This window comes from Pelophylax lessonae (assembly GCF_965119305.1).
Source record: "Pelophylax lessonae genome assembly, chromosome: 3".
NCBI lineage: Eukaryota > Metazoa > Chordata > Amphibia > Anura > Ranidae > Pelophylax > Pelophylax lessonae.
Window position 1 is genome coordinate 76,812,497 of NC_138770.1, and position 22,563 is coordinate 76,835,059.

General features: G+C 44.9%; 1 protein-coding gene across 1 annotated transcript in view; it reads left to right on the forward strand.

The window, feature by feature from the left end:
• Positions 1 to 22,298, forward strand: part of LOC309550362 (C-type lectin domain family 2 member B-like) — a gene marked incomplete at its 5' end in the record, with an annotated part of 43,435 nt that extends 21,137 nt beyond the window's left edge. Inside the window, one exon of the mRNA XM_082250758.1 lies at positions 21,539 to 22,298. Coding sequence (XP_082106884.1) covers positions 21,539 to 21,638 — 100 coding nt within the window. The 3' untranslated portion in view covers positions 21,639 to 22,298. The remainder of the gene's footprint in view (positions 1 to 21,538) is intronic.
• Positions 22,299 to 22,563: the final 265 nt, after the last annotated feature.

Below are 22,563 nucleotides of genomic sequence, written 5' to 3' on the forward strand. Positions count from 1 at the left end.
TGGTTCGGGCAATCAGGGTATACCTGAAAGCTACGGAATCATTCCGTAAGACGGATTCACTTTTTGTGATCACGGATGGCCCCAGAAAGGGTTTGCCTGCATCTGCCGCGACCATTGCCAAATGGATTAGACAAACGGTGGTACAGGCTTATTCTATTAAGGGTCAGAGTCCTCCGTTCCCTGTTAGGGCGCACTCCACTCGAGCGCTCAGTACTTCCTGGGCCTTTCGCCATCAGGCGTCAGTGGTCCAGGTATGTAAGGCGGCCACCTGGTCGTCGGTACATACCTTTACAAAATTCTATAAAATTGATGTGACGGCATCGGCGGATGCCTCATTTGGCCGCAAGGTTTTGCAGGCCGCAATTGAGGAGACCGGTGGTCTACCTCGAGGGTTTTTTTTTTCTGTTTGAAAAAAAAAAAAAAAAAAAATTTATTTTCCCTTTTTTTGTTGAGTCTCATCATTAAGGATGAGCATTGTAAACTTCTAGTTGGCACCGGTTGGGCCTTCTAGATTGGGATTTGATTTTCATTTTCCCACCCCTCAGTTGTGATACTGCTCTGGGACGTCCCGAAGGTGGTGTATCACCGAGGACTACGTCTGTCGATGAGCGCTAGAGAAAAATGGATTTTTGTAAAATCTTACCGTAAAATCCTTTTCTCTTAGCTCATCGACAGACGTAGTCCCCGCCCCTCTGTTTTGGAGTTGGGTTGGGTTAAATTCTCTAAGCACTGCTTTTTCACATAACTGATTTGCTGAGGCAGAGAGAGAGAGGATATACCCTCTGGGACTGCCCCTAGGGTGTGGCCAGAGCTTTTTAATTTCCTGTCTAGTCCTGCTCCTGCGGAGGTAACATAACCCGAAGGTGGTGTATCACCGAGGACTACGTCTGTCGATGAGCTAAGAGAAAAGGATTTTACGGTAAGATTTTACAAAAATCCATTTATTATCTTTCCCAATCATCCTCCAGGACAGTCACATTTGAGATAGGCTCCTCCTCTTACAGGAAATACAAGCACAGTTAAGTTTAAAATGGCCACCTCTAGGCTGCCCTTCAGTTTTCTTATGTTTCCTGTCCTGCTATACTCTCATTCCCTGTTTGTTATTTTCTTTCCTGTCCTCGGCAAGCGTCCCTGGACACCTCCTGCCTCCACCTGTACCCGGTTGGTGAGGTCACTATGCCCCAGGTGTCTCTTGGGGATGGGGGAGGAGGACTCCTTGAGGGGGGTTACCTACACAGGACCCCCTTCCTAGACCTTGCTCTATTTTTTACCGGTTCTATATCAGATGATATGGATGGGTGAGCTGCCGGAAGATCTCCCTGGAAGGTTTATCTTGGCTTACCTCTGCCCAGGGGAGTTTAGAGGCTGTGCCTACCATAGAGGGTTTCTCTTCAGCCAGCCGGAGGCCCGTGCTGAGCTGTCCGCTACCTCTCTCCTAATGGCTTCTGCACGCGGGGCTCCAGGGGAAGTTTCAGCATCATTCTCGCCTAGTCAGCTGTGCCTATGGCGCGGCGGAAGTGACGTTTTCAAGATTGCGCCGTCACCGGAAGTAGCGCGGCAGGCATCTTGGAAAAGGGCACCAAAGCAGGCTGATTAAAAAAATCAATTCAGCTGATTATAGGGGAGGCCATTTTGCTTTAGACACCCCCTTTTTTCCCTGGATGCGGCGCAGTGTCTCACTGACAGCTGGCGTGATTTCCTTCCCTCCAGGCAGTCCTAATGGCGGAGGACCTGGACCCCATTCCACAGGCTGCTGACTCAGGCCTCAGCCTTTCATGGTGAGTGGAGGGGAGATGCTTTGTGGGGGGAGGGAGTCGTACCCTGGGGTAGCCTACATGGCAGATGCGGCTGCAGAGGCAGTCAGGATTTCAGGCCGCACCACAGGCCTGATCAATTGGGCCAGAAGGGCCCTCTGGCGCAAGACCTGGGATGGTAACTATGCTTCTAGGAACAAGCTATGTAATGTTCCTTTTGACGAAAATCTTTTGTTCAGCCAAGAGCTGGACAAAGTCTCAGCAAGGTCGGCAGACGAGTCTTAGGGTTTCCCATCTAAAAGAAAGAAGAAACCAAACAAATGTTTTCTCCGGCCAAGAGGAGAAGCCCAATCCACAAGTGAAAAACCAAATGCACAAAGGAAGTGGGATTTCAATGAGAACAAAGGCAAATCAAATGTTCTTTTTCCCAACCCCGGTGGCAACAGTAGCAAACTCCAGTGATGCCAGCCTTCCAGGGGGGGGGAAACTGCGACACTTTTTTCAACAATGGGAAATATTTTTGTCTAAACACCTTCATTTTACAAATCGTCAAGAAAGAGGGTACAAGATAGAATTCACGACAGAACCTTACCACAAATTCCGGACCACATCCCTTACAGAATCACCTCTCGCAAGGGAAGCCATGGAGTCGGCAGTCAAGAACCTCCTAGTCGAAGGCACGATCAAGGAAATTCACCTTTCTCACCACTTGTCAGGTTTTGTCTCCCGCATCATCCTCAGGCCGAAACCCTTGGGCAAGACACCATCTTATCCTAAATCTCAAAGACCTCAACCATTCTGTGAGGTACAGGAAGTTCAAAATGGAGTCCATTTTCTCTGTAAGAACCCTGCTCCCAGAGGGGGCTTTCCTGTTAACATTGGATTTGAAAGACGTTTACCTTCATGTTCCGATCCATCCAAAACATGAAGGAGTTTTTAAGATTCACCATCCACTCGGGGAGATAGACTCGCCTGTTTCAGTTCCAGGCTCTCCCCTTTGGGATCACTTTGGCTCCCTGGATTTTTACGAATATAGTGGCGGAAGTGATCCAGGATCTCAGATTAAAAGGAGTTTGTATAATCCCCTACTTGGACGATTTCCTCATTTACGGTCCAACAAAAGCAGATGTACTGGCAAATCTCCAAACGACAGAGTTTTCTCACCTCCTTGGGTTGGGAAATCAACAATAAGAAGTCCAACAAAATTCCATCACAGAGGGTAGAGTTTTGGGCTATAATAGATACGGTGGCCCAAAGAGTCTTCTTACCGCAGGAGAAAGTGACAAAACTCATGGAAACGACAAAACATTTAATTTCGTTACCCAGAGTTACAAGGAGGGACATTATGGTGCTGTTAGGCCTCATGTCGGCCGCCATCCCGGCAGTTCAGTGGGCTCAGCTCCACATGAGACCATTGCAGTGCCATCTATTGAGCCACTGGAATGGGAAAACATCCTCAGTAGACGGTCAGATTGTGATCCACCCCCCCCCCCCCCCCACGGTCATCAAGAAATCCCTAGCATGGTGGTTAAGGGAAGATTCCCTCTCACTCGGAAGACTCTGGTTGCCTCCCATCCTAATCAGGGTAACCCCAGATGCAAGTGCCTCCAGTTGGGATGCGCACATAGGGCACCAGGTGAGACAGGGTACCTGGTTCCACTCTGGGGAGGACGTTTCTTCAAACGCAAGGGAGCTGGCAGCAGTACGGGAAGCCCTTCATGCATTTCAGGAAGAAACAGTCGGCTCACATGTTCAGATACTCTCAGACAATGTCACGGTGGTTGCCTATATTAACCACCAAGGGGTATGCATTCAAAACAGTTTATGAGAATTGCTCACAACATACTTACAGGGGCAGAGGCCTGCCTGCTTTCTCTCTCGGCCATCCACATAAAAGGGACGACCAAGGTTCTCGCAGATTTCCTGAGCCACAAACAGCTGGATCCGACAGAGTGGGAACTGAATCATCTAATTTTCAAGTCTATTACTCAGACATGGGGAACTCCGGATGTCAACTCCTTTGCTACCGCAGACAACAAGAAGGTAACAAACTTCTTCTCCCTGCACAAGGAAAGGAATGCTCTAGGCATAGACGCCTTGGGGTTTCCATGGAAGTTCAACCCCGCTTATGCTTTTCCACCTACCCAACTGATTCCCAGAACCATCAGGAAAATCCGGTTGGAAAGAGCGAGGGTGATCCTGATAGCTCCATTTTGGCCGAAGCGAGCATGGTTCACATTGTTGAGGAAGATGGGAGGAGGGCCCATGGATTCTTCCTAACCACAGCGACCTCCTAGTTCAAGCCGAAGCCCATCCCCCACATATTCGAAGATTGAACTTTGCAGCCTGAATCCTGAATGGTGCCTTCTACTAAACAAAGGTCTCTCTATCAGAGTTACAGATACCTTGCTCCAAAGCAGTAAGCCGGTAACCAGAAAGATCTACAACAAAGTGTGGAAAGTATACAGGGCCAAAATGCAACCAAAGAACAGGAACTTGAGTGACATTAGCACTATCTTACATTTTTTACTGGATGGGGGGTTTAGCGGTTAGTACTCTTAGGGTACAGGCGGCCGCCTTGTCAGGTTTTTGGATATGTCGGTTGGTGACAATCCACTGGTGAAGAGGTTTTTCAGATCTATTGAAAGATCTCGTCCCAGTAAACATCAAAGAATGGCCCCTGGGATCTCTCATTAGTGCTTCAGGCCCTCACCAAGGCCCCGTTTGAGCCTCTAACGGACTCTTCCCTAAAACATCTTACCTTTAAAAACAGTACTCCTAGTTGCTATGAGTGTGAGTTAGTTGCAGGCTCTTTCCATTAAAGAACCCTTCTTGACGGTCTTTCAGATAAATTGGTGCTCAGAACAGACCCTCCCTTTCTCCCAAAGGTGTCCTCAGCATTTCATCGTTCACAGGAGGTGGCCCTTCCATCCTTTTGTCAAAACCTGTCTTTCCAGGGTGAAGAAGAAGTTTTCGCTACTTTGGACGTTAGAAGGTGCGTTCTACACTATTTAGAAGCTACTGAATCATTTAGGAAGACTTCCAGCCTGTTTGTACTGTTCAGAGGCACTCAGAAAGGTAAAGCAGCCTCTAAGGCCTCCATAGCCAGATGGATCAAGTTGGCTATTAGTACAGCCTACATTGCTCAAGACCAGGACATTCCGTCGGACATCAAGGTACATTCCACCCGGTGTGTATCTACCTCTTGGACAGAGAAGGCTGGGGCCTCGGTTGACCAAATCTGTCGAGCAGCCACCTGGTCCAGCGATTTTGACTTTTGCAAAACACTATAGGGTCGATCTGGTCTCCGCCCAAGATCTATCCTTTGGACGCAAAAGTTCTACAAGCAGTAGTCCCACCCTAGGTACGCATCGTTGGGGTCTCATGTGACCGTCCTGGAGGATGATTTGGAAAAGTCTGAGTTATTACCTGATAACTCCCTTTCCAGGAATCCTCCAGGACGGTGGACCCCCGCCCTACTGACTGGTTTGACTATTGGGGTGTTATTTCAGGCTTTCCCCTAAGCTGTCCAGTAATCTTTATACAACTGAGGGTCAGCCTAGAGGTGGCCATTTTAAACTTAACTGTGCTTGTGTTTTCTGTAGGGGGAGGAGCCTATCTCTCATGTGACCGTCCTGGAGGATTCCTGAAAAGGGAGTTATCAGGTAATAACTTTACATTGTAGCAAAGTGTAATTTCTTCAGCGTTGTCACATGAAAAGTCTGTTGACACATGAAAAGTAGTGAGTGTACAGCTTGTATAACAGTGTAAATTTGCTGTCCCTTCAAAATAACTCAACACACAGCCATTAATGTCTAAACTGCTGGCAACAAAAGTGAATACTTCCCTAATTAAAAATGTCCAAATTTGGCCCAAAGTGTCAATATTTTGTATGGCCACCATTAATTTCCAGCACTACCGTAACCCTCCTGGGCATGGAGTTCACCAGAGCTTCACAGGTTGCCACTGGAGTCCTCTTCCACTCCTCCGTGTTGACATCACAGAGCTGGTGGATGGTAGAGACCTTGCGCTCCTCCAACTTCTGTTTGAGGATGCCCCCCAGATTCTCAATAGGGATTAGGTCTGGAGACAGTCCATCATCTTTACCCTCACCTTCTTTAGCAAGGCAGTGGTTGTCTTGGAGGTGTTTTTGGGTTGTTATCATGTTGGAATACTGCCCTGCGGCCCAGTCTCTGAAAGGGAGGGGATCATGCTCTGCTTCAGTATGTCACAGTACATGTTAGCATTCATGGTTCCCTCAATGAACTGTAGCTCCCCAGTGTCGGCATTACTCATGCAGCCCCAGACCATGACACTCCAACCACCATGCTTGACTGTAGGCAGGACACACTTGACTTTGCACTCCTCACCTGATTGCCGCCACACACGCTTGACATCACCTGAACCAAATAGTTTTATCTTGGTCTCAACAGACCACAGGACATGGTTCCAGTAATCCATGTCCTTAGTCCGCTTGTCCTCAGCAAACTGGCTTTCTTGTGCATCATCTTTAGAAGAGGCTTCCTTCTGGGATGACAGACTAATTTTATGCAGTGTGCGGCGTATGGTCTGAGCACTGACAAGCTGACCCCCACCCCTTTAACCTTTGCAGCAATGCTGGTAGCACTCATACATCTTTTTCCCAAAGACAACCTCTGGATATGTCGCTGAGCATGTGCATTCAACTTCTTTGGTTGACCATGGTGAGGCCTGTTCTGAATGGAACCTCTCCTGTTAAACCGCTGTATGGTCTTTGCCAAGACCCTGAAACTAAGCTGCAGCACGGTGGCAATCTTCTCTTCTTGGGTCCCTCTTTTGAGCTCCTGGCCCCTCCCTCCTGTTGAGTGCCCCCACAGTAAGCAGACTGCGGTGGGGGCACCCGAGCCAAGTCACAGCTCCCTGTGTCCATTCAGACACAGAACTGTGGCCCGGCCCCGTCCCCCCTCTCTGCATAACTGCAGCATTGCTGTATCTAGAGGGACCTCAGGTAAGTATTGAGGGGGTTAAAGGGGGCTGGAGGTTAAAGGGGGCTGCTGCTGCACACAGAAGTCTTTTTATCTTAATGCATAGAATGCATTAAGATAAAAAAAAAAAAAAACACCTTCCTTTACAATCACTTTAAGTCACACATACAGTATATGAATAGTTATCATTGGGGAACGGCTTGTCATACGACTTTGTCCAAAGTCGCATGACAAGTCATACAAGTGTGAATGGAGCCTAAAAGGGGTAAGTGGCATGGGTATAAATTAACAATGGTGGAATATGAAATAAAATAAAATAAAATAAGATTAGATGGAATGCAAAGAAATGAGCGCAGTGATTTCTTATTTTTATCAAATGTGATTAACCTGCATGATGTATTGGGAGCCGCTTGCTTGGCTGCCTGCCTTGTTCATGTCCCAAGGCTGAGAGGTATGGGAATTCCACTGCTCTTTAATGCTTTCACTAACCTAACCTTACTGCATTCACCCAACCTGCCAGGATATGTTAGTAAGGGGCTGGCCAGGTTCTCAGCATATTTTTTACTTTAGAAGACACTCCGAATGGCATCCAGCCTGCGTACAGGTGGTGTACATAAAGTATTGAATTAGTCAGGGATATTTGTTCACTTGGAGAGCTTGGCAACCTCCATTATGCCTAAGCAATCCTTAGATGTGGCATCTGCATTTATTTTTCTTTGTACAGGTTTATTTCCCTTATTTACCACCTGGTGATTCTGCCAATAACATTTCCTGTCCTAGGGTTACAAAGCTCTCACTGTACTGAATCTTTGAGGAAACAGTGTTGAAACCCTAGGACAGGAAGTGATAGGACTTTTTTTATCTACGGTATATACCAGAGAGGGAGATGTTCTATTGTTCACAGTCAGAGAGAGCTGGGAACAGTGTACCTGATAACCGTAAAGGACATGTATGTATCGGCAGTGGTGTATAAAGGTTTTGTGCTGCCCTAGGCCGGAATAAACTCGTGCACCCTCTAAACTCGTGCACCCCCTAATTTAACTACAGCCCACCCCTTCCTGTCAAGGCCACACCCCTTCCTGTTTCAGACCCGCCCTGTCATCTGTAAACCACACCCCTTCCTCTTTAGGCTCCACTTCTTCCTCTCTGTACATTAAAAGTGGGTACAAAGTGCCTACTTGTATATTTTGTTCTTTTGTATAGGAACGTTGGTTTGTGGGAGCGCTCCTGGTAGCGAGCGCGCGCTCCTGGGGGGCCCCCACTAGGCAGCGGGGATGCCAATCCACGGGGCCAGTGGCCAAAATTGCCACTGGGCACCCGCGATCGCTCCCTCCTGAGAGAGAACAATGGTCTGCTGTTATAAACACAGCAGACTGTTGTTCTATCTGAAATGATCACAGAGCGCCTGTGATCCTCCTATTTAGAATCACAGGTCTCTATGGTCATTTCACAAACCCCTCCCCCAGTTAGAGTTAGAAAACACCCCCTAAGCTCACACTTAACCCTTTTATCACCCCCGGGTTAACTCCTTCCCTGCCAGTGTCATTATTACAGTAACAGTGCATATTTGTAGCACTGATTACTGTAGTAATGACACTGGTCCCCCCAAAAGTGTCAAAAATGTCAGTTAGAGGTCCAATCTGTCCACTGCAATGTTGCAGTCCTGCTAAAAATCGTTGATTGCTGCTATTACAAGGGAAAAAAATAAAATAAAATAAAATGACAAATCTTTCCCCTAGTTTGTAGACTCGATAACTTTTGCGCAAACCAATCAAAATACACTTATTGGGATTTTTTTTTACCAAAAATATGCAGCAAAATACAAATTGGCCTAAAAGGATGACAATTTTTGATTATTCAATTTTTTTGGGGAATGTTATATATCAGAATGTGAAAAACAATATATTTTTTTTCCGAATTGTTGCTCTTTTTTTGTTTATAGAGCAAAAAATAAAAATCGCACAGTTGATCAAATACCACCAAAAGAAAGTTCTATTTGTGGGAAAAAAAGGACATTTATTTTTTTAGGGTACAGCGTCGCACGACCATACAATTGTCCTTTAAAATAATGCAGTCCTGAATCGTAAAAAATGGCCTGGTCATTAAGGGGGAAAATCTTCCAGGACTGCGGGCATGGTGCAGGAGATGCAGGGGCTGCGGGCATGGTGCAGAAGATGCAGGGGTTGCAGGCATGGTGCAGAAGATGCAGGGGCTGCGGGCATGGTGCAGAAGATGCAGGGGCTGCAGCCATGGTGCAGGGGTTGCGGGCATGGTGCAGGGGCTGTGGGCATGGTACAGGAGATGCAGCACTGTGGGCATGGTACAGGAGATGAAGTGCTGCGGGCATGGTACAGGAGATGCAGTGCTGCGGGCATGGTACAGGAGATGCAGGTATGTGGGCAGCATGGTACAGGAGATGCAGTAATGTGGGCAGCATGGTACAAGAAATGCAGGAAAGTGGGCAGCATGGTACAGGAGATGCAGGTATGCGGGCAGCATGGTACAGGAGATGCAGGTATGTGGGCAGCATGGCACAGGAGATGCAGGTATGTGGGTAGCATGGTACAGGAGATGCAGGTATGTGGGCAGCATGTACAGGAGATGCAGGAATGTGGGCAGCATGGTACAGGAGATGCAGGAATGTGGGCAGCATGGTACAGGAGATGCAGGAATGTGGGCAGCATGGTACAGGAGATGCAGGTATGCGGGCAGCATGGTACAGGAGATGCAGGTATGCGGGCAGCATGGCACAGGAGATGCAGGTATGTGGGTAGCATGGTACAGGAGATGCAGGTATGTGGGCAGCATTTACAGGAGATGCAGGAATGTGGGCAGCATGTACAGGAGATGCAGGAATGTGGGCAGCATGGTACAGGAGATGCAGGAATGGGGGCAGCATGGTACAGGAGATGCAGGAATGTGGGCAGCATGGTACAGGAGATGCAGGAATGTGGCCAGCATGGTCCAGGAGATGCAGGAATGTGGCCAGCATGGTACAGGAGAATCTCCTGTACCATGCCCGCAGCACCTGCACCTGCTGCGGAGGAGTCTCGCTTACCTTGAGGCACCTTACATTTAAAAATGGCGCCGCCCGGCGCCATTACGTCACCACGCATGTGCCGCCTGCCCGGGAATAGCCAAACGTGTACAGGCTTTCCCGAGCTGCGGTGGTGCATGCGCAGTGCGCATGCCGGGCCGGCCGTGGCCATTCTTTTTTTTTTTTTAGCAGCTAGTGCAACGGATCTAGGGGGGTTATTTTTTATGCAGGCAAAAAAGCCACCCCCCCCACAAAGTGCCACCCTAGGCCTAGGCCTTGTCGGCCAAGGCCTAAATACAGCAGCGTGTATCAGCTCATTGGAGTTTTGTCAATTATTTTTTTTTTTTATTTATCCAACATATTTAACCACTTAAGCCCCAGCCCTATTTCAAACAATTTTTGTTCACGCGTTAAAACCAGTATTTTTTCCTAGAAAACTACTTAGAACCCCCAAACATTATATATACTTTTTTAGCAAAGACTCTGGAGAATAAAATGTCGGTCATTGCAATATTTTTTATCACGCGGTATTTGCGCATCGGTCTTTAAAGCGCCATTTTTTTGGAAAAATTTTGAAAAATCACATTTCACTAATGTTAAAAAATACTAAACAGTAAAGTTAGCCCATTTTTTTTTGTATATTGTGAAAGAACATGTCACGCTGAGTAAATAGATACCCAACATGTTACGGTTTAAAATTGCGCCCCCCCCCGTGGGATCGCGACAAACTACGGTCAATAGAGATCTCAATCTGCGACGCTTTAAATTTATTTAACGGTTACCAGTTTTGAGTTAGAGTGTAGCTCTTTTTTTTAATTATTGCTCACGCTCTGGCGATCGCGGCGATACCTCACATGTGTGGTTTGAACAGCGATTTCATTTGCGGCTCGACTTCCGTATACGTTTTTTTGTGCGCGAGCTAACGGTGACGGGGGCGGCTAAATTTTTTTTTTTTCCCCATTTATTTTATTTATTTTTTTAACTTTATTAAAGTTTTAAAAAAAAAAAAAAAATCTGATCACTTTTATTGCTGTCACAAGCAATGTAAACATCCCTTGTGACACCAATATGTAGTGACAGGTACACTTTATGGAGGGATCGAGGGTCTAAAAGACCCTAGACCCCTCCACTACACTTTCCTGTATGCAAAACGCCGAAAACTGCATTTTTGCATACAGCCGTTTTTCAAATTTGCCACCTTTTGCAGCACAGTAACCCGGACGTGACGTCATGGACGCCGCCTCCGGGTTATGTCATCGGAGACCCAATCGAAGCCGTTTCCGGCATTCATCGGGACTCCATCCAGCTGGCGGGCGTGCCGGCTGGGTGCTCGGGGCTCCCGGTGGGACGGGAGCCCCAAGCAAAGCCACGGAAGGCGGCGGGAGGGGGGGACGTCCCCTCCCGCCCCCCCCCGGGTACCGATAGAGTGGCTCCCGAGCCGCATCGGTCGGTACTGACGGAAAGCCGACCGTCGGCTTCAAACCACGGTACCGGGATGATGCCTCTAGCTAGAGGCATCATCACGGTACACTACCGCAAAGTTTACTGACGTAGATCTACGTTAGTATGCGGTAAGTGGTTAACAAAATTCTTTCAGTAGTATATTTATAGCTGAATTCCAAGTATGATCTTAGCTTTGACTAATGGAAGTATGGATATCTCAAACCTGAGGGAGTGCAAGCTAATAACTACTACAGTGATCACCACACCCTTTCAGGCCCTTTGCTATTCATTATCACCGCCATTCACATAATGCCTTGTATTTTTTTCAATGCGTACAAGGTGTTCTGTGGTTGGATGAGGTGAAGATTGTAACATCACAGGGCCCAGAAAGTCGTGGTGATCTCTGTAGAAGTGCCAACTATTGCAGTGATTTCCAGCTTCCTCAGTGGCCTCTCACAAGTATTTATACTTCCACTTGTCCAAGGTGGACCAATGTAAGTATGCAATGCAGGTCATACCTGGAGTTTGGTTAAAAATGGACTGAATATTAACCCAAAAGATGAATTTGGTCCATTAAAGCCAAAGAAAGTTGCTGTGAATGTCATATTCTGTGCAACGGGTTTAACTATATTTTGATATTAAGTTCTCTTAACAATTGAGAGGAAAGTAGAGTGGGTGTAAGTTGAAAATTCATGCGTATAAACTAACTATTGCTACTATAATAAGTGTAATGATGACCAAGGTTCCTTTCCCAATGGTTGCCCTGCAGCCGGGCTCACAGTCACTCCTTCGGATCAATGAACAATGCAGGGTTATTTTTTTGGGTGTTTTATTTATGGGTACCATGGATGGGGATAGGGAATAAGGTGGGATACTACAGAACTATGTGCAAATAGGAGGACACTAACCCTTCTTCTGTAGAACTATGAGCAAAGTCCTTTGGCAAGTAGATAAGGACTGTGCTACTCCTTTGAAGTAGCAACTGCAGATTTAAAATCTTCCTTTTAAATAATCCAAGAATAGTCCCTTCACTAAGAATTAGATAGATTAAGCTTTTCAGGACATGAATACAATGACCCCTTTTACACACACAGTTGACACCCACACAACAACCCACAGTCTCAAGAATATTTCACACTAGTCTGTAATCACAAATGTCTTCAGATGTTGGTTGCCTCCAGCCAATATCTTCCAGACACCTTTTTCCCAGTGACTTTAGACTAGATCCTTAGATGTCAGCTCCTCAGGCAGCTCCCAGTGACTTTAAGCATCTAGGTCCCTCAGCTACTCCAACTGAGGCCTCACGAACAGCAAGCACATGGCAGGGTTGCCTTAAGAGGCAACCAGCCCCCATTAGGCTTTGATCTCCTCCTTAAGGACAAGACAATTATGTTCCTGGTCCCAGACTATTTAGACCCTTTTACAGCAGTCATCTGTGCAGAGCTCACAGTGATAGGCTGAAACGATATAAATATGCATACTGCCAATTTACATTACTCCACACCTATGTTCCAGAACCTTTCAGAGAATTCTGAAATGCAGGGAGAGAGCAATCTAACCTGCAGCCTGTGAAACACAGAACCGACCTAACCAACCACATGCAGCTGCACTGATTTTAGTGAGCTAGAACTAAATTTTCCTAGCACAGAATATGCATCTGCACTGGCTATAGTGAGCCGAACTAAATTTACCTAACCTGGCACCAGACTAGGAGGGTGCTACAACTGGTATAGTATTTTATGCTAATCCGCTTTTATTTGATGTTATTCAGTTACTACCTATACCCTAAAAAGAAGAGGAGATCAAAAGTGCATAAGTATACAGCAAGCTGGAAATCACCAGACTTAGCAATTAGGGTGTCATTCGATCCCTTGATTGGCTGTGTGGGTGGATAGTAATAAGTACTTTGAAACAAACACATTGCCTGTCTTCCTGATTCCTCTGGGTATTTCTGGCTATGGCCGTAAACCGGAAGTCAATGTCACCCGATGCATCCCGACGCGTTGCGTCACGTATCACGTGACTTTCTGACTTGCTTGAGAAAGTCACGTCATCTGTGACGCAACGCGTCGGGAGGCATTGGGTGACGTCGACTTCCGGTTTACGGCCGTAGCCGGAAGTACCCAGAGGAATCATACCGTATCAGTGCGGCTGCCTATTGTTTCTGATTTTAAATGTGAGTGTATCCCTGCTTTTTTACAAATAAAGTGAGTTTCTACATACTTCACTATTGGCATCATTATATCTTTTTTGGAGTATACTGGTACCGTCGGAGCCTGTTTGGGAACGATAGTTATGGAGCAAGTAGTGGATGTAGGAGTACACTAACTGGTATACAAGTTCAAAAGCCACCGGAGAAATCCAGCATCTCGCCCCCAGGGTCAGATATCAACTAAAGCGCCTTGATTGGTGCAGTGAGGTGAGCGGCCACTGCGTCTATATTGTCACTGCTCACTCCGGATCACATCACTGGATATCCACAGTTGTTCTCAGGATTCACCAATTGTCACTTGATTATACTGTATGTGCACATATGAACTTCACCTGATCACTGCACAAGCTTTATTATTTTTTGCACATGGACTATTAATTGCACAAGAAATATATATATATATATATATATATATATATATATATTCACTTATAGAGTTGTTTACATATTTTTTCACTTTTAGAATTGTGTATTTATTTATATAGAGATATACTATAATCACGCATTTATTGCATACATTTGCACATTATATATGGATTATTAGTTCATTCAGGAATATTGTTTGCCACATTAGTCACCATTGATTTATATCCATTTCAGACATCTGTGAATTTATGATCATTGGATTAGCCTTTTTAGTAATCATTTGATCCTGCGATTTCAATCGCTTGATGCGATTATCCGGCATCTTTTCTTGAATTTTTAAACGGTGTGGTCTTTATTCTTGGATGGAAGTTAGATACATATTTCAGCAGTTCTTTTAGAGTGTTTGGCTTCTTTACCCTTTATATCAAAAAACAGATATATTTTGTTTAGGATTCGGATTATTTTAGTATTCGGATTTTATACTATTTTATATTTTATATATTCTCCTTAATTTATATATTCTACTTGTTTCTTAAACCCTTTATATCAAAGACAGATACACATTTGGTTTTAGGATTCGGATTATGTTTTAGGATTCGTATGGTTTTGATACAACAGTTTTATATATACTACTAGTATTATTCCGTGGATGTATTAACCCCAGATCTACTTAAAGATATCTTATGGTGAGTCCCATTATCCCTAGCTGTAGAAGTTTTTTCTGAGGTTTATGATATAGGGTCAGCTCATTCAGAGCCCTTCTGAGATTTTTCCCACTAGCGCCGACTCATCTTTTAATTTGATTTCCTCATTGGTATTTGGTGAAAATACTAGAGCTGGCTGTTTGTGGTATAGGATTGGATCCTAATCTCATAGCTTTGTTAGGATTTTACCAGCTGCAATACATTATAGGAATCTCTCCTGTTTGGGTACCTAAGTGACAGCGCACATATCACCCCTATTTTTACATATTTAACATAGTCTTAAACCTTGTGGACAGCCTTCCCAGAAGAGTTAAAGCTGTGATCGCTGCAAAGGTGGGCCAACTCAATATTGAACCCTACGGACTAAGACTGAGATGACATTAAACTTCATGTGCGTGTAAAGGCAGGCGATATAGTGTATGATAAAAGCCATGGCCCTCTAACTGAAACTTACTGCAAGCGGAATCAAAGCATTCATAGTGCAGAATAAGTTTGAGATTCGGTGTGTTTGGATCCTAGTATGAACCCACATGAGTGAGCTCGCCAAGAAACTGTCAGCTGTACTGGGCCAATCATCGGCAGTCAGGGCATTCCCTGCCCTGCAGCCACATGTAAATAAGGGGTGTGTATCAGGGGCAGACTGGCAACTTTCAGCCAAGGGGGCAAGTAGAAACCAGAGGCCCATGGTACAGAGACTCGGCCCCACTCTCCCTCTTCCTGTCCTTCTCCTGACCCCCATTCCAAGCTGAAGCCCTGCTCTAGGTACTCGCTACTCACCAGCTGAATCCAGGTTCCCAACCTGCCCAGCAGGGGACAGTTGGAGGGGAGCTGGGACAGCTCGGTTGGGGCTGGCCAGGGGAGGAGTGTCTTAAGTGGGGCATGGAATCATGAAACTGGCCTCTGCTCAGACACAGTTTACACCATCTATGCTGGGGAGAGAGGCTTGCACTATGTCCTTGTCTTCAACTCACACTCAGTAGGTTAGCGGTGGGGACTTTTTACCACTCTTCACAAGGAATCCTTTAGGCATGTCTGTGGCAGAAGCGGTGCAGCCTTTTTACAGGACATCAGAGCGGCCTAGGGGGCATTTACCCCCCTGCCCCCTGGTCCAATCCTCCCCTGTGTGTATACAGATGTCTTTGAAGTGTGGAATACCACAGCTGCTTTTGAATGGCTCAGTACAGTCAGCAAGCTTCCAGAATTTTTATTATACAAGATTTATATAGTGCAGTTTGCGATTTGCTTTACAAAATGAAGGCAAACATTATAGTTGCAATACAATTTGGTACAAGAGGAATCAGAGAGCCCTGCTTGTTAGAGCTTCCATCTAAGAGGGAGGGTCAAGTGATACAAAAGATAATAGGATCCAAACACCCCTGAGCTCAACCCTAATGCAGACCTGGGATAATAAATGTTTTTTACAATCAACAGTATCACATCTATATTCTAGATGTAGATTATTTAAAGTGGTTGTAAACCTCTTATATGAAATATGAACAAAGCTTGTTTCTCTAAAGTGTGTACTTGTCTCAATCCAAAACACCAAGTGTCATTTCTGTCTGCTGCCTCCTTCCTCTTTCAGCATGAGTCATATCTGACAAGTTTTCCTGCCACCAAGAGAAAAATGGTGACAGGGAGGGAGCTCCAGCAAGCAACATGTGATTGACAGCTTCATCTCTGTTTCAGTGTGCTGCGTGAAGGGAGGGGGTTGTCCCTTCCCTCCAATCAGCTTTTAGCCATTCCCACTGAGATCTGCAGAGTGTAACTTCAGCTCCCCCCCTCCCACCCCCCTACTTTCTGAAAGCTCAGAGATCCTCTGTAAATTCTGGAATTTGAATGGCTGTAGAGAAGAGGAGACTGCAGATAAACAGGTACAAATTATGTAGGAGATTTGTTTTATCTCTGTGTATCACCAGAGGCCAGTTACTTCACTGGATATATGCATACCTCCCAACTTTTGAAGTTGAGAACAAAGGACATTTCGGGAGGACAGCGTCCTGCGGCACATGTAGCTGCAAAAAGTGGGTGTTTAATAAAAGACCACATAGAGTTTAATAAAAGACCACATAGATGAGGTCTTGCTGGAAAAAAAATATTTTAAGCAACAGTAAGCATGGATTCATGAAAGACAGAAGTTGTCAAACAAACCTGATTTCTTTTTATGAGGAGGTAAGTAAAACCTTGGACAGAGGGGTGGCTGTGGATGTAGTATACTTGGATTTTGCAAAAGCGTTTGACACAGTTCCCCCACACACGGCTAATGTGTAAGGTAAAGTCTACTGGCTTGGAAAGATCAGATTGCAAATGGATAGAAAATTGGCTAAAAGATAGAATTCAGAGAGTAGTGGTTAATGATTCTTACTCTGAATGGTCTAAGGTTATCAGTGGTGTACCCCAAGGTTCAGTGTTGGGACCCTTACTTTTTAATATCTTTATAAATGATATAGGCTCTGGGAGTAAAAAGTACCATTTCAGTCTTTGCAGATGACACCAAGCTTTGCAGTGGAATAACTTCTTTACAGGATGTCTCCAACTTACAAGCTGACCTCAATGCACTGTTTCATTGGGCAACTATTTGGCAAATGAGGTTTAATGTTGATAAATGTAAAGTTATGCACTTGGGGGCTAAGAAAATGCATGAATTATACATTCTAGGCGGAGTACTGAGGGAATACATAGCGGAAAAGTATCTGGGTGTTCTGGTAGATCATAAGCTTAATAATAGCATGCAATGCCAAGCTGCGGTTTCCAAAGCAAGCAAAGTTCTTGAGGCATGGACTCCAGAGAGAGAGATATAATTTTGCTCCTGTACAAATCATTAGTAAGACCTCATCTGGAATATGCAGTTCAGTTTTGGGAACCAGTTCTTAAAAAGGATATCGGGGAACTGGAGAAAGTGCAGAGAAGGGCAACCAAACTGATAAGAGGCATGGAGGACCTCAGCTATGAGAAAAGCTTAGAGGAACTGAATTTATGAATTTATTCTCTCTTGAGAAGAGGAGATTGAGGGGGGATATGATCAACATGTATAAATACTTAAGGGGGCCATATATTGAACTTGGTGTTGAGTTGTTAATTTTAAGGTCAACACAGAGGACAAGGGGGCACTCTTTACATCAAGCGAAAAACAGGTTTAGTCTTCAAATACAGAAAGGTTTCTTCACCGTAAGAGCTGTGAAAATGTGTAATAGACTCCCTCTAGAGGTGGTTCTGGCAAGCTCCCTAGATTGCTTTAAAAAAAGCCTGGATTCTTTACTGGGTGTACTTAATATGTGGGTACTAATATTTATAAGTAAAGTTGATCCAGGGAATATCAGATTGCCTCTCGGGGATCAGGAAGGAATTTTTTTCCCATACTGTAGCAAATTGGATCATGCTTTGCTGGGGTTTTTTCGCCTTCCTCTGGATCAACTGCGGGTATATGATTGTGTATATGGGATTGTATGGTTTGGTTTTCATTACTGTTTTTTTTTTGTTTTTTGCTTTTTATTGGTTGAACCAGATGGACATGACTAACTATGTAACTATGTAGCACATAATAACAAATGATGATCATGGTCAAGTTGCACCTAGCAGTGGCTTAAATAGGGATGATTATACATGAGCTGAGCCTTGTTGCTGTATACAGTGCAGCATTGCTTTAACAAATGAACAGCAGAAGGAAATGGTATCACAAATGTCAGAAATATGCAATGTAATACTTGGGCCTAATTCACATTATTGGTTGTAGGGTTGGTAAAATTGTGGCTCAACCACAGGGTTTTAAAACCTCGCCAAGTGCTCCCGCTTTGTCTGCAGGGGCAGCAACCAGGGGTGTACATATGCTGCAGCCAGCATACTTTGCTTTGTGGCTGCAGCAGGAGTTATACCCCCTGATGCTTTGGCGGGCACTACTGCCCACCGACTGCAACCTATTCAAGTGAATGGGGACACCCTACAAGCACTACTTTTTCAAATCATACCATACCAAACTTCATAGTACTGCAGTACTATGCTATTTGAAGGCCACAAACGCGCTGCCATTAACAATTACTGGCACCCACATGCTTATCACAATGGCAGCATGGTTGCATGCAGTGGTGGAAATGGACAGAATGCACCTTTCCTGCACTGTGTTCCTGTGTGAACCAACCGTTAGGGAGATAGATTCGAGAGAGGGAAGGACCAGTGTTATATGGAAGGAAGGATCACTATGGTACATGGAAGGCAGGAAGAAAGGATAACTATGGTACATGGAAGGCAAGAAGAATCACTATGGTATATGGAAGAATGGAATGAGGGGTCACTATGGAACATAGAAGGCAGGAAAAAACACTATGATATATGGAAAAAAGGAAGGAGGGGTCATGGAAGGAAGGATCACTATGGTAAATTGAAGGGAGGAAGGATCACTATGGCACATGGAAGCCAGGAAGAATCACTATGGCACATGGAAGCTGGGAAGAATCACTATGGCACATGGAAGCGAGGAAAGATCCCTATGGCACATAGAAGCCAGGAAGGATCCCTATGGCACATGGAAGCCAGGAAGGAATGCTATGGCACACGGAAGGCAGGAAGGATCACTATGGCACATGCAAAGCAGGAATGAAGAATCACTTTGGCATACGGCAGGCAGGAAGGATCACTAAGGTATATGGAAAGCAGGAATAATTACTATGTCACATGGAAGGCAGAAAGGAAGGATCACTATGGCACTTGGTAGACAGGAAGGATCATTATAGCACATGTAAGGAAGAATCACTATGGTAAATGGAAGGGAGGAAGGATCACTATGGCACATGGAAGCCAGGAAGAATCACTATCGCGCATGGAAGTCAGGAAGAATCACTATGGCACATGACAGCCAGGAAGGATCTCTATGGCACATGGAAGCCAGGAAGGAATGCTATGGCACATGGAAGGCAAAAACGATCACTATGGTAATTGGAAGGCCAGAAAGATCACTATGGTATATGAAAAAAAGGAAGAATCACTATGTCACATGGAAGGCAGGAAAGAAAGATCACTATGACAAATGAAAGGCAGGAAGGATCACTATGGCATATGGAAGGCAGGAAGAATCAGGAAGAATCATGGCACGTGAGAGGTAGGAAGGATCACTATGGTACATAGAAGACAGGAAGAAATGATCACTATGGCACATGGAAGGCAGGAAGGATCACTATGGTACACGGAAGGCAGGAAGGATCATTATGGTACCTTGAAAATAGGAAGTAAGGATTACTATGACACCTGGAAGAAAGGAAGGATCACTATGGAACATTGAAGGTAGGAAGTATCATTATGGCACATGGAAGGCAGAAAAGAAGGATCCCTATGACACATGGATGGCAGAAAAGAAGGATCACTATGGCACATGGATGGCAGAAAAGTAGGATCATTTGGCACATGGAAGGCAGGAAGGAAGGATCATTATGGTGCATGGAAGACAGGAATGAGGTATCACTATGGCACACAGAAAGCAGGATCACTATGGTACATGGAAGACAGGAAAGAGGGATTACTATGGCACATGGAAAGAAGGACTGCCCACATGCCGTGCGGTTTTGGGGGACACAGAGGAACATGGGGAGGAGGTGGAGCTGGCCTGGCCTCCCTCTTCCATTCGTACTGAATGTAGGGCAGGTAGGTGAGTGCAGTGGGGATAGAGTGAGCTACTGACTATTATATTCAGCAGTCGCTGATCCATCTGGCATGGAAATGCCAACAGAACCACCCACAGCTCAAATGTCATTCACAATTTTAGCAGTGTGTTGCCAGCTTAAACCAGAAGTTTCCTCTACAAATACACTTATAATCTCTGCCTCCTCCACCCCCAGCAGACATTTTTCTGGGGGGCTATTTCTTTATTTTTTTCCAACAACCCTAACCCCCACTTCCATTCTGACCTTAGCTAGAATGTGTGTCCTGCTCCTGTAGTCCCGTTGAATATTTCTGTTGCTTGTTCAAGCAGGCAATTGTGGGGGTGGGGGGGTGTGTGCAGAGTCTCTCACATCATTTGAGGCCAAGCTGCCTGAACCCAGAAGAGGCAGCCATCTGAGCAAGATGGCAGCAAGGGACGCAGGCACAGAGAACTGAACACAGGATCACTGCCGGAAGGCACCGGGTCTGTGGTGAATATTTTCAAAAGAACACAGGATAACATTTAAGGGGAATGGGGGAAGAAAAAGAAGGGGGGGGGGGAGTAAGTCCCTTTCTAAAGAACTGTCTTGTCTTTTTTTTTTTTTTTACTGTACTGTCCCCTATTGGACAAAGCACATGTAGTACTTTGTCCTGTGTTGCTAGGTGCTTCCTAACCCTAGCTATGAGGTCCAACCTGCCCCCCTTTCTGCCACCGCCTTTCCAACAACAGCTTGGAAGGAGACGGACACTTCATAATGGTAGATTGTCTCAGCTGTAACACTTTCCTGAGACGAGCAACAGCAAGAGGGCTGCAAAGGCTGACACATCCCCACTCCCTCTGAATTCCTCTTGGGCTGTTTGTCTTGGGAATACCTTCAGAACAGAGACAAGTTGCTGTTATGAAGTGCCCTTCCTAGCTGTTTTTGGATCAGCCGTGGCAGGTCAGACATTTAAACTAGAGCTAGAAAGCACCTAGCAATATGGGCCAAAATATAGCATGTACAATGATAGAGAAAAGAACAGTATGATGGATCTTCTTGAATAATATCATAAATCTCCTTCCCACGATAAGAAATTTGCAGACTGTTGACTGCCAGCAATGTGGCAGAGCCTGATTGGTTCAGAGTGTTGCCTTTTCCTCTCCCAGTCTGAGTGCTGCTCTAAGCAGGACTACAAATGGCCAACATCAGGACAGATTCAGGGTTCTATGTTCGGTCTATGGATGTAATAAAATTCATCCTTTATCACTGAAACTGATAAAAGCCCACTGTTTGATTTAATAACCTTTCACAACTTTATGTAATTTGTTGCATTCTTTCAAATTTCGTGACCATGTAACTCCCTAGATTTCCATTGGCGAGCATTAATTTTGGTAAATGGCATTGTGTTAAGTCTATTGTAAATCTACAATAACTTGTTCTCTTTACTTACAGCTATGATGGGCCACAGGTTGACTGTGCATATTTTAACAGTGATCTGGGTGCTCTAGGGTGCTCTTCACAAAGGCCGTGGATATGCAAGAAGTCTCTGTAATGCGTCAGACATGTCCACGTTGATGGGACTGTCCAGCAGAAAGTCTCTTATGATGGGACCGTACTCCCGAGTCCAGATATGATTTCTCAACTTGGGAAAGAAGGACACTGAAGGATATGTACTGGATCTAGAAGAGACTGAAACAATTAAACAGCATTGCACTTTCCATTGTTCCCATGAGCTTTTGCATTAGTAATAATATGTTAAGATTGGATGATGCTCCCAGTGTCCAAATGTGGTCTTTTATTAAACCTAGGACTGAATGATACCAAGGGAATGTACATTAGAGACTGGAAGACATAAAAGAAACTTGAAATGATACCCAGCAAAGGAAGGCCAAACATGTAAGTATTGGCTATATATGCACATTATCCTCCATGTTTACCTCCCATTCTGGTGCTCATTATCCTGTTACCTGCTTCCCAGGGGGAAGTGCTAAGCCCTGTGCATATAAATGATTTGAAAACTGGAAACTTATATAAATGAGCCTACAGTATTAGCTATACTGAAAATTGTGACAGTGGGACCTTCCAGCTTCAAACTTCTATAATGGAACTGTACACCATGGTCCAGACATGACGTCTGTTTACAAAAATAAGAGACTGAATGACACTAAGTGGGCTTTGCATCATTTTTAAGATGTTGACAATTTTAAAAACAAAAAAGTTTTTAAGATTATTTTGAGGATTATAAAAAAGCAAAAACTAATATTTTTGCATAAAAAAAAAAAAAGTTTGTTTGTCTCTATGCGTTATCATTATATATACATGACATGCAGTTATATTTTCTTATGCCATAGGCAGGCTCTGCTTGCTACCTAGAAGCAGTTAAAATTGAAGAGAAAAAAGAATTGTCAGCAACTAAAGTCTTTTGGTAGAGGAGACTGGGGAAGTTTCTTCTCCCAAAAAAAAAACTATTTTACGTA